At 43.3% G+C, this 12,166-nt stretch overlaps 1 protein-coding gene across 1 annotated transcript in view; it reads left to right on the top strand.

Moving 5' to 3' along the window:
• The first annotated feature begins 440 nt into the window (after positions 1-440).
• Positions 441-12,166, top strand: part of CLIC5 (chloride intracellular channel 5) — a 120,262-nt gene continuing 108,536 nt past the window's right edge. The window contains exon 1 of the mRNA XM_054996819.1: positions 441-1,000. Coding sequence (XP_054852794.1) covers positions 509-1,000 — 492 coding nt within the window. The 5' untranslated portion in view covers positions 441-508. The remainder of the gene's footprint in view (positions 1,001-12,166) is intronic.

Raw genomic sequence — 12,166 nt, 5'->3', positions numbered from 1 at the left:
TACCTCTAGATAGTTTAAAAGTTGTATTAAATGCAAACAGATTTGTTTTAATCATCAGAGCAACCAATTAGCATGTGTGTTGGTTCTGAAATAAAGGCATTAGAGATCAGTATCTCCTTGGTTTGAATCAGTTTACTCTGGATGCAGCTTCTCAAAATATTTCAACAAAAATTTATTTCAAAGTATAGTGTTGTCTGTGGTGCCTTCAGTCTTTGTATAGTGGGAGTGGGATAAAGTCATAATGGAAAAAAGCACAGCATTTAAACCGTCTGAAGATATGTATACTTTGAACTGTGCAAGGGTTAGTCGATCATCAGTGGAAATATAATTTGTTGATTTAAAGCTCTCTGTAAATGATTGTTAGAAACTTGTCATGTGGAACGGGGTATTCAAAAAGCATGCCACAGCCTTGCTTCCTCTTAAACAGTGTTTATTATCAGTCACCATCAGCAACTTAATTCAAATTTGCAGAGGCCAGATAAGCAGCAGAATCAATCACCAGTCCAGCATGGAAAGTGGTGAATTCTGCAATGTATATGAAAACATAGAGAATGCCAGACATTATGAAATTCCAGATCTGGAAGACGCAAAAAGGGGAGAAGTTTATGAACAAATTGAGGAAGACTTGCTGTCCCCTTCTTCAACTGCTATGTTAGATAATGCCTATGTAAACTGTGAAAAAAGCCCAGGAAACCGCCGTGCTAGCTCTCTCTCTTCTCAGCATGGATATGATGGAGGAGAAGAGTCTGATTCTTCTCAGCGAGATGCTTTAGAAGACCAGCAACACCCGGAGGAGATGCAGCTGAGCCCGAGAGAGGATGACCGAAGCATAGAAAGGATGGCCTTTGAAAATAAAGGAACGGTTTTGACTGATTCCAATCAAAAGAAGACCCAGGGCATATCCCCAAACTTCTCAACTACCATCAGATATCCCTGCAACAACTCAGAAGAAAACAACAACTTTCAGATAGCAGACCATGAGATTTCTCTTATTGTTAAGGTAAGTGCTGGTTTTCAATTGCGTCCATCAGTATAGCTATGAAAAGCAAGAATGCGTGCTTTTGGATGGTTTCCTCCTTTGATCGCACCAGATGAAAGATTCTAACTCAAAAGCTATAGCAGCCTGGTCCGATATGACTGCAAAATGCTGAGGAGTCTTGTAAAACTTTTAGAGACTTGTCATTTATTGTAAATAAATCTATAAAGGCCACAGCGCTCGGCAGTGTCCCTTTTGCAGTAGATTGACACTTATGAATACTCATGTGTTAGCCGTTCTTGTTCCTTTTAAAAAAAAGAGGTGCCAGTAATCATGATGTCCCCCCATCTCAGCCCAAGTCCGAAATGCCAAAGAGATGCCAGTACTCCATAAAGAGGTGCCAGTACTCTGTACTGCCACATATCCCTCTGAAAAAAAAGGCCCAGTGTGTTAGACTTTAATGTGCCACAGGACTGATTTCTTTTCTACAGAAGGCCAAAACCTTTGGAGTTCATCCCCCATGTTTGCCTACAAAGTGTACTTGGCACACTCTCATTCAGGCATCTGGCTAGGAAGATCTGCTTAGCTTCAGCAGTAAAAATGGAACCTTAGGGCTTTCTGAAAGGTGATCCACTCCGTTATGGCAGCATTACCCTTTAACATTTTGTGACGTTACTCTCTGTGTTTGAAAACAGATGTGTTTTCGGCATTTACATGGAGGCACAATTTTTTCCACCATGGTTTTTAATGGTTTTGCACCCTGGTTTTCCCAGGGTGAAAACCAATGGGAAAACCGTTGTTTGTATCAGGTATACACAGAGTAAAGACAAAAGTTGATTCCATTCAGGCAAAATAAAACTGGCTTCTGTTCAGTTGCAAAGAGTATGTCCTCTTTTGAACACAGAGCATTCCTTGACAGAGATTAATCTGAATAAAACATGGGTATATCTATGGCATCGCCCCTTCCTGTCATAATTTGAGAGAGAGTGCTGTGAGTTGGCTGTAATCTCCCAGTTGCCCAGACAAAAAGTACTTAGAGCATTTTGGGTCCCACTGGTCCAATACAGACCCAAATATATGCCCACTGGGCTTTTGGGCATTTGGCGATCTCAGCAAGCATTGGCGTGACTGTCAAACTTGGGGCTGTGGAGCAGGCTGGTTTTCCTGCTTTGATAAGAGCAAGGTCCAAGTCCAGTAGCAGCTTAGAGATCAACTAGATTTCAGATTTCCCTGAAGATCTGTTTGGTCTCTAAGGTACTACTAGACTCAAATCTTGTTCTTCTACTGCAGAAGAACATGGCTACCCCCCTGCATCTACTTTTACAAATGTCCCTAATCGTGGAGGCTTGAACCTCCTACTGTTGGCAAGTGACGTATCTCAGGACTTTTTCTTAATGCTCAACCGAACATTGTCCAAATTGTGCAAATGGGAATGAAACATAACATTGCTCTTACGCAATTCATGTGAAAAAGACCTTTCTTAGTGAACAACCCAAAGAAACGACCGTAAACAGTTTGTGTGATGCCTTCCTTGTCCCATCCACCATCACCATAAACAACATTAAAAATCCATCCATCCAATTAATCATTATACAAATTAAAATCCATAAAATATCCATTAAAGCAAAATATATCATAATAATTAAAATCATAAGCTTTAGTCGGAAGAAGTACAAAATACAGAGTTAACAATAACTTGTTACTCTTATAGTAATAGGCAGGGCTTTTTTTCAGCAGGAATGCAGTGGAACAGAGTTCCGGAACCTCTTGAAAATGGTCACATGGCTGGTGGCCCCGCCCCCTGATCTCCAGACAGAGGGGAGTTTAGATGGCCCTCTGTCTGGAGATCAGGGGGCGGGGCCACCAGCCACGTGACCATTTTCTCCGAGGGCAACCCACTGAGTTCCACCACCTCTTTTCTCAGAAAAAAAGCCCTGGTAATAGGTCAGACCCAGTATAAGCTAACAGACTATCCACCAACCACATGAACAACAGAGGATTTTGACTAAAACTTTGCAACCGAGGAGATGAATTTTGCCATTTGTAGTGTAACCCACTGATTCCTATGAGCCACCAATATCACAAGTTTATTCTGGTCAGACCTCCCTGGGTCCTTGCTCCATTAATATACAGATCTGTTCTTCAATTTTTTTTTTAAAAAGTATATCAACTTTACTCAGGAAAAAATTCTCCTCAATCAGTTTTTATTGTGTGTTGGAAAAGCATGCGAAGTGCTTGTATCCTTCCAGCCTACTTAGTCAGGTCTGAAGATTTCCTTTGGCCCAAGAGGCCCTTCTTCCTCAAGCCTCTTCCATTTGAGGAAGGCTTCTACTTGGCTGAACAAAGTGGTAGTATATAAGCCTACATAAGGTATGAGCCATGAATGAAAAGGCGCTAATTCCTGTTAACCCTAATAATGTGTATAAGCACTCCCCATGGAAACATTTGTTTGACCAGCAAGTCTGTTCTTGCAAATATTCCAAAACGTCTTAATTAGTTTTGTGGTTTCATCAAATGGCCTCTACATAATGAACAAAGGTGTGAATGTTAGAGATATTTCAGTGCAACTCAAGCTGCAGGTATGTTGAGCTTTTGTTTCAGTGAGACAGCTTCTCCACACCTACGTTATTGACTCATTAAGTACCTTATATCTCCTGTTACGGTTTCATATTAGCTTCTTAAGCTCTACTGAGCATTTGTCTGTCTCCGTGAAGTCTTTTCAGGCACAGATAATTTGACCATTTTATTTCCTGAGTTGGCTGCAGGATAATGTAACAGTTATGCAGTATGCAATAAATTCCAATAAATATTCCACTTGTATGGCCCGTATGGTGCATGGTGTTTGAATTGTACATTGGTGTTTTTTGAATGAAAATATTGGCTGCTACTTTGTTAATCTTTAGTTGCTAGGTTTGTTGTTTGTTTGCCGAAAGCAGATAGCTTTTAGCAGATAAATGAAGTCCCTGATAAATTTTTCCCAGATTTGAAGCAACTTCAGTAACACTAGTATTGTTTACGTGGCTGAATGCTTCCATGTGATCTTCATTCACATTTGACTGTAACGTTTGAAACAAGACACTCAGCAGTGTAAACCTAAGTAAGAACTATGCCCTTCTACTGCGTGGACACTGGGGTCTTGCTGTTTTCCCCTTTGCACTAGAACCAGACTTTGGGCAAATCCACACTCACTCATCTTCCGCTTATCTTGCACTGTCGTGGCAATTGCCTTTATTCCGCTACCAGGCTGTGCATCCTCACATCCACCCTTCCGGTGCGTCTTCATGGCTCAATCAGTTCTCCACACGCCACCGAGTACAGTGTTACCGTGGGCGGTTCCATCCTCTGCCGTCAGAATTGACGGCGCACGTCACTTCCCTTTTTTTTTAAAAAAAGGGGTCAATTATCCGGTATACCGATATCTTGAATTTGATTCCCGCACCTGCCGTTCACTGAAGACGACCGTTGTTGGAAATACTGGATTGCTCAGCTTAGCACCTCGCACTCTTGAAAACTGGGGAACTCAATAGGGAAACGGTCCCCGTGCGACATGCGCATGCTCCAGTGACCGTTTCTTTTCCCGCGCAAACCGCTGCTCACTAGGGTTGGTTTACCGGTATACCGACCATTATGCACTGTTAAAAAAAAAGGGGAAAAAACAGATTTCCGTGAATATCACGTGGTTTGGAGGGAAGGCGCAATAGTGTCGCGGTGATGGCGGGAAACATGCGGAACGGGAAAGTGTGTGAGTATCTGCGTGAATAGCGCGCCGCTTGCGAAAAAGCCGTGGAATCAAATAGGTAGTGTGGATTCGGCCTTTGTATATGTGTGATGCCACTCTTTGTCTGAGCTCTTTCTCTTTCTGTGCCCTTTGCTCTCTCTGTCCTCACGATCTTGCAAGAAGCAAGATGCTTATGCAGAGCTGGCCTGTGCAAGCTTGCCAGGGCCATGCCCATACGCCTCTTCACGTGCAGCCAGATTAGCTGGCTATTTGTAATAGGCAGTAGTGTTGTTTAGATAAGGTTTCTATTTATCTTTTTCTACTACAAAAATGCAAATGAATGCGGATCAGCTTCAATAAGAGGAAGTTTTATCTGTTGCATTTTTTTCAGTATATTTATTACGGTCAGAGACCAAAAGTAATAACATACAACTTACAATCAAGGTAAGTCACATTAATCTGTTGCAATTTACTGACTTGGAGAGTTTCACCTTATGTGATTTCATGCTTTCCTGACTGTGCAACTTTGCTACATATATCCCCAGCATCTACCCCCCATTGACTTCAGCGGATTTAGGAAGAGTGCAACTCTGCTTATAACAACATTGTAAAAATCCCTTATTTCTCTATGGGAGCGAGGCTTGCCAGATCCCCTGTTGTAATGGGAGATTCCCCGCCCCTAGCTCCTGCCCTCCACTGCTGCTCACGTGGTCAGAGGGGGGAAAGAAACCTGTGTTGTTTCCATGCATCTCGACATAGCGGTAAAGAAACACAACGAGGGCATCTTCTTGGCGCGATTTCTCACATCATTGTGCCACGATCCTGTTTTTGTAGCGCTATGCCAGGACATGTGGAATTGACCCTGGAAGGATTGGAGGCAGGCCTAAGGCATATACACAAAGCATGTTCATGCCCATCTGCCGCACTGGAAAATGATGCAGACAGCATTTGGGACTGATTTTTAGAGAATGGGCTACCTGTGTAACCTGTTGCTTTGGTACCATGCCAGAGATGACATCATTTTCCAGTGATGTGGGGGCACACATACATTCATACGCTTCCCCCAACTCCCTCCGCCTCCTTGTCCCCCAGTTTGGCCTCCTGGAGACCTGGCAACCCTGATAGGAACATGTTGAGAGATGGCAAGCAGGGAGAAGGGTTCTAAGTAGGAAGTCATCAAGTGATGCTGCTCTAGAAGACCCGTGTCATGTGATTCTTCTGAATGTGCAGCTGAGCATTAAATGTTGGTATGGAACTGGATGGATCAGGCATATCACACGTACCCGTCATGCCAGTGCTTCTGGCACTCAGGGAGTAACTGTGTTATTTGTTAGATTCGCATCATTCCTTTTGATAGATGTTGCCAGTATGACAAGGACTCGGCAGAGGTTCACTAATAGAATGAAACAGCGTAAGACTATTATCTGCGCGCTCAGCGGCGCAGAGGGCAATCTCAACTGCCCTCTGTCTGGAGATCAGGGGGCGGGGCCACCAGCCATTTGACCATTTTCAAGAGGTTCCAGAACTCCATTCCCCCGCATTCCTGCTGAAAAAAAGCCCTGGGTAATTCTATTCTTATCTTTCATGCATTCTATTCAGAATATTTATCATAGCTATTTGGTAACCTTCCAAGCACTTCCATCAGTTTTGTTTCATGCTTTCATTTCCTTAGAAATGAAACTGTTTCATTTCCATAGGTTGGGGACTGTTGGCTAATAAAGCTCTTAGAGAGCTGCCGTCCGTTTTGCTGATTTTAGGAAGGACCTGCTGCTGGTACGCATGCACAGAGAGCGAGGGTGGCATTTCTTCTGCCCCTCTTTGCACATACACTGTAAGGAGCTGAGGGATACCAAGGCAACAATCAATGGGGAAGAACATTCTTTTTAGCACCGACAAATTCCGAAACCCTCTCCAATAAACACTCTCTCTTTTGTTCTCTCCCTTCCTCCATCCTGGCCACGCATGGTCTCCACCTAGGGTTGCCAGCTCCAGGCTGGAAAATTCCTGGAGATGTTTGGGGTGGAGCCTGTAGAGGGTGGGGTTTAGGGAGTGGAGGGACCTCTGTGGGGTATAATGCCATAGAGTCCACTTGCAAAAGCAGCCATTTTCTCCAGGGGAACTGATGTCTGTTGGCTGAAGATCAATTGTAATTCCTGGAGATCTCCAGCTACCACCTGGAGGCTGGCAACCCTATCACCACCACTTGGTACGCCAATGCTCCTCACTGACTAGCCTTGACTAGCAAGGCCGTAATTCAATTTCTGGCTCTTCTTCCTGTTTTGTGACTCTGATTTCACGTAATTTCCTGTCACATGCTTGAAAGTTTAGTAGGTCCTGTTCTGCCACCTTGGTATTAATGGTCTAGTCTGGGAAGGTTGGAGACCCAAGTCACAGAGTGTGGCATTGGGAGCTGCCAATACGACACCCTGTAAACTGATGGAGACTGACCACCTATTCAGGAGGAACCCTTCACAAGTCAGTGTCTTCAGGACTTTCTAGGCCAGGGTCTAAACATTTTAATATTTCCTATACAGCTAAATGTACATGTGCCATGTTATGTTTTCCACTGCTAGGAAACTAGTACAATCTGCTAGCATCACTGATTAATTAATTTAGCTATTTATTTCATTTATACCCCACCTTTCTCCGAAATGTGTGTGTGGAGGGGGGACCCAAAGCAGCTTATATTGTTCTCTTCGCTTCCATTTTATCCTCACAGCAACCCTGTGGGGTAGGTTAGGTGAAAGTGTGTAGCTAGCCTAAGGTCACGCAGCAAGCTTCCAGGACAGAGTGGGGATTCGAACGTGCAGTCTCCCAGATCCTAGGCCAACACTCTAACCACTATACCACACTGGCAAACAGACGACAGGGCTTTAAGTTTTACTGGTTTGGGCAGATTTCAGGAGCAGACACATTTGCTCACTGGTGAAAAAAGAGCATTAAAAACCCTGTTCTATCAGTATAATGTTTTTCTTTTCTCAACCGTACATATTTATGATACACAATACAGTAAGGAATGCAAGACTGCAGCAGTGAAAATTCTGTTGGTATCTGGGATGTAAGCAGCCTAACCAGGTGCAGGATTGTAGGATGGTTGAAATATTCACTATCTCTGTCAAGAGGTGCTTGTTGCACTGAGAGCCAACCAGTTGGGTCACAGTTCAAATCAAGATGAAGTGAGTGATTATAACGAAGAAGCACGTTAAAGTCTAAAATTTGCCTAGCCAAGGTGGACCAGAGTCTGTCTCTTCTAGGGAAATTCCAATAACTGGTGGCAGCAAAGACAGGAGAAGCCCAAACTGGACAAAGTTTTCCCCATGAATCCCTTCTCTGTGGTGAGTTAGCTCAAGTGCTGAACCAAGGTAGCAGGCAAAAGTGCCAAGCGCCAGGGTGACCTGGATCATTCAAAGCAGGGCTTTTTTTCTGGGAAAAGAGGTGATGGAACTCAGTGGGTTGCCCTCGGCGAAAATGGTCACATGGCTGGTGGCCCTGCCCCCTGATCTCCAGACAGAGGGGAGTTTAGATTGCCCTCCGCACCGCTGGAGCGGTGCAGAGGGCAATCTAAACTCCCCTCTGTCTGGAGATCAGGGGGCGGAGCCACCAGCCATGTGACCATTTTCAAGAGGTTCCAGAACTCCGTTCCACCTCATTCCTGCTGAAAAAAAGCCCTGATTCAAAGGATAACATACCGTCTTACCCCCAACTCTCCATTTTGCATTTACAGCTTTTAATATCTGTGCTATTTATTTGCATAACGGACGAACACAGCGGCATGCATCTGATGAAGTGAGCAATAACTCACAAAAATTTATGCTAGAAGAAATGTTGCTAGCCTTGAATCTGACACGGGTCTCCGATTTTATTTTAACTACCAGGGATTATTCCTTGGCCGGGCATGCTCTTATGAAACCGTTCTATTTGTCATTTGGCTAACTGACTGGCAAGGCTGTATTTTCGACTTGCAGTGAGCTTTTGTTATCTCTTCACTACAGATGGGAATTGTATTATCTTTAATGTCTTCCTGGCTCTCTATCTCGATTGAGGAAGTTACTGCCCCCCCACCATCACCCATGAGCAGCTTCAATTAACAGTTGCATTCACATCACTCCTTTCTGTAGCTCCCCTTTCCCCTGTTCTTTGATTGATTGTGGGAACTGTTCTGCATTGAGTGAGAAGATTAGCAAACTGGTAATTCAGATAAAGTTCCACAGGCAATTGCTATGTTGTTTGTTGTGAGCAGAATGTGCGCATGAGAAGCAAAACACAGGGCTGTCTCTTCAGCTATTGGGTACAAAGGGTAAAAAGCAATGCTTTTGACTTCTGCTAAATTCTCTCCATTCTCTCTGTTCCACCACTTAGCAGCTCAGGCAATTCTGATTCTAAAAGTTTTGGACAATCACTATATGAAATCAGCCATGTGCCATCTTCTGTTGATGTCTGCATCGGTGTCTCACTGTTAACTTAAAATTAAGGGAGGTATTTGCTTCATTTATGACAAATTATGCAAAAAAAAAGTTTATTTGGAATGAGCTACTGAAACAATTAACTAGCTATCATTTCCAAGTTTTCATTTTTTTTAAAAGTAAGTCTAGTTACCTCAGAGGGCTGTAGTATCAAAAGGAGGAGAGAATGATGAAAACCACTTTGGGTCTCCATTGGGGAAAAAAGTGAGGCATAAATGAAGTTAGTTAGTTAGTTAGTTAATTAATTAATTGCACAGAATTTTGAACCTGTGTCTCCCAGCTCTTAATCTGATACTCTAACTACTAACTACTCTTTTGCTAGATTGCTATGACGTTGTAACATAACAATCGGCTGCAACCACCTACAAGTTCCTCTGAATTCCCAGCTTTCAATTAAAAAAAAAAGTAAATCTCTAGCTCGTATAAGGGGAAAGGTATAGATGAACAAGCGAAGGGGCTAGAGACTTACTTTAGAAAAGGATTTGAGTTAGGTGGTCCCTTAGAGAAGAACGGGACTTAGACTCCTGGAAGCTTATATTCTGGAAATCTTGTTGGTCTCTTAAGGTGCCACTGGACTCAAATCCTGCTGTTCTAATGCAGACCAACATGGCTGCCTATCTGAAACTTAAAAACTTTTTTTAAAAAAGCTAGGAATTCAGAACTAGTAGATTTTTTAAAATGGATAGCCGTGTTAGCCTTTCTATAGCAGTAGAAAAGAGCAGCAGCATCTATAAGACTAACAAAATTTGTGGTAGGGTATGAGCTTTTGTGAGTCACAGTTCACTTCTTTAGATATCTGTTGTATCTGAAGAAGTGAGCTGTGACTCCTGAAAGCTCATACCCTACCACAAATTTTGTTAGTGTTATAGTAGTTTGTTGCAACAGATTACTAGAACATTATAGTAATCTAGCAAATGCCATTTTTCAAAAAACCTGGAAAGGGCTTCTGTTGGCGCAGTGGGAAAATGGAGACTGAAGGAAGAAAAATAGTGCAGATGTGGGTAAGACCTTGAATATTGTGCACCGTCTCTTTCAAACCATCCGATCACTTGCTGAGACTGCACTACCTCTAAAAGACTGGGGGGAAAGCAGGTTTGAGAAAGAACGTACTGAGGACTAGAAAAAAACCATTGGAGCACGATCAGACCACAACATTGTGAGGATGCTCCAAACAAAAGTGTCTCAGTTTGATAGCTGAAGTGGAGAAAAACCTCCATACAGGAAGTGGGCTAGATCTGTTGGGTACCATCTGGGCTCTCCCACATTTATAACCCAGTGGATGTTGATTAATCAAAGTGTTTAATGCCAAGTACTTCTGAAGATGCCCTAATTTATGGTTCATATATACCATGAATTGCAGCACTAGTCATTATGAGGAGGTATAAAACTGTCTGACACCACACACAAAGTTGACCACATGAAAGTGATAGGACAACAGCACGACAGGCCCTGGGAATTTCCACAGGAGATCCAGCATTATCCCTGATGCTGTAAAGAACCCTAGTTCCCTCTCCCAAGTGAAGTTTGAGAGACCCCTTCATCATTCGGAACCAGAAGTATTCAGAGATTACTTCTATGTATGAATTAGCAATCACAGAGGGGTGGTTCCAGCCATCCTCCAGGAACCTTCACGCAGCCCAAGAGAGGAGCTGTAGAAGTTGGAAAATAGTAGTACCTTTAAGACTAACCAACTTTATTGTAGCATAAGCTTTCGAGAACCACAACTCTCTGCATCTGATGAAGAGAGCTGTGGTTCTCGAAAGCTTATGCTATAATAAAATTGGTTAAAGGTGCTACTGGACTCTTTACTGTTTTACAACTACAGACTAACACGGCTAACTCCTCTGGACATACGTTGGAGGAAGTCTCCTTAGGCTGGATGAAGGGTTCAAATTTTGCTCAATGGAGCGGGAAGATAGAGGCAGAATCCACCCTGCTACTTCCATTTGCCCAGTGTCGGTTTAAAAACAATACTATTCAATAGAGATGTTTGGTTGTCCTCAAGGGTTGCATAAATTGATGACAGAGAAAGTGAATATATGAACCAGTGAAAGGAAGTCACCAAGGATTAAGTACCATTCCAGGAGCCACAGGCAAGTAGTGTGAATACCTCAGTCACCCTCTTTCAAGAAACAAAATACATACATAGTCAGGAAGCAAAGCTTGGTCATCCAAAATAAAGATTTGTAAGTATTGATCATGAAAATAGCTAAAGAGGAATGTGAATGGCTGAACAGAAGAAAAGGCCGAAAGAGGTTGTCTGAGGGACTAGTGGTGGGAATTAAGAAATTGAGAGACTGATATCTAAATGTTTGAAATAAATACATATTAAGAGTTACAGATAAAATTATACAGGGCCACCAAAGTATATGGTGCTTCATTGATCCTTGCATCCTATAGACTAACTTACGGAGCAGCGGCCCTAACCTTTTTAAGCCTGTGGGCACCTTTTGAATTCTGACACAGCACGGGGAGTGCAGCTACAAAATGGCTGCCACAGCTCACCTTCATCCACACAGTGAAGATCCTTGGGCTGTGGTGGCAGCTGCCTCGAAAGCAACATTTTTAAAAATCTGCGCTGCCTATCAAATTTCCAATGGCCAATCAGAAACCTTGCTGGGCAAAATCCTCACCTGGACTCACCCACCTTCTAAAAACACTTGGCAGGTGACAGAAAATGTGTCAGTGGGTGCCATGGTGCCCACGAAGACCACATTGTGGACCCAGTTATAGAGCATACCAAGTTTGGTCTTGTCTAGCAGAAGAGGGAAACAAAATATATTGTGCATGTCACTAGTTATATGTTAGTTAATCAGGGCTTTTTTTCTGCCGGAATGCTCAGGAACGGTGTTTCAGCACCTCTTTGTGGGATGACCCTGCCCCTGATCTCTAGACGGAGATCAGTTCCCCTGGAGCAAAGGTAAGCCTACACCTGAGGGGGAGGGAAGCACACACGATGGGAGGGTGGGGGAACAGCTTGGAACAGGCCACTGCAGCATGGGGGAGCGC

Source organism: Eublepharis macularius, chromosome 1, assembly GCF_028583425.1.
Source record: "Eublepharis macularius isolate TG4126 chromosome 1, MPM_Emac_v1.0, whole genome shotgun sequence".
Taxonomy (NCBI): Eukaryota; Metazoa; Chordata; class Lepidosauria; order Squamata; family Eublepharidae; genus Eublepharis; species Eublepharis macularius.
This window is presented reverse-complemented; position numbering and strand designations above follow the sequence as displayed.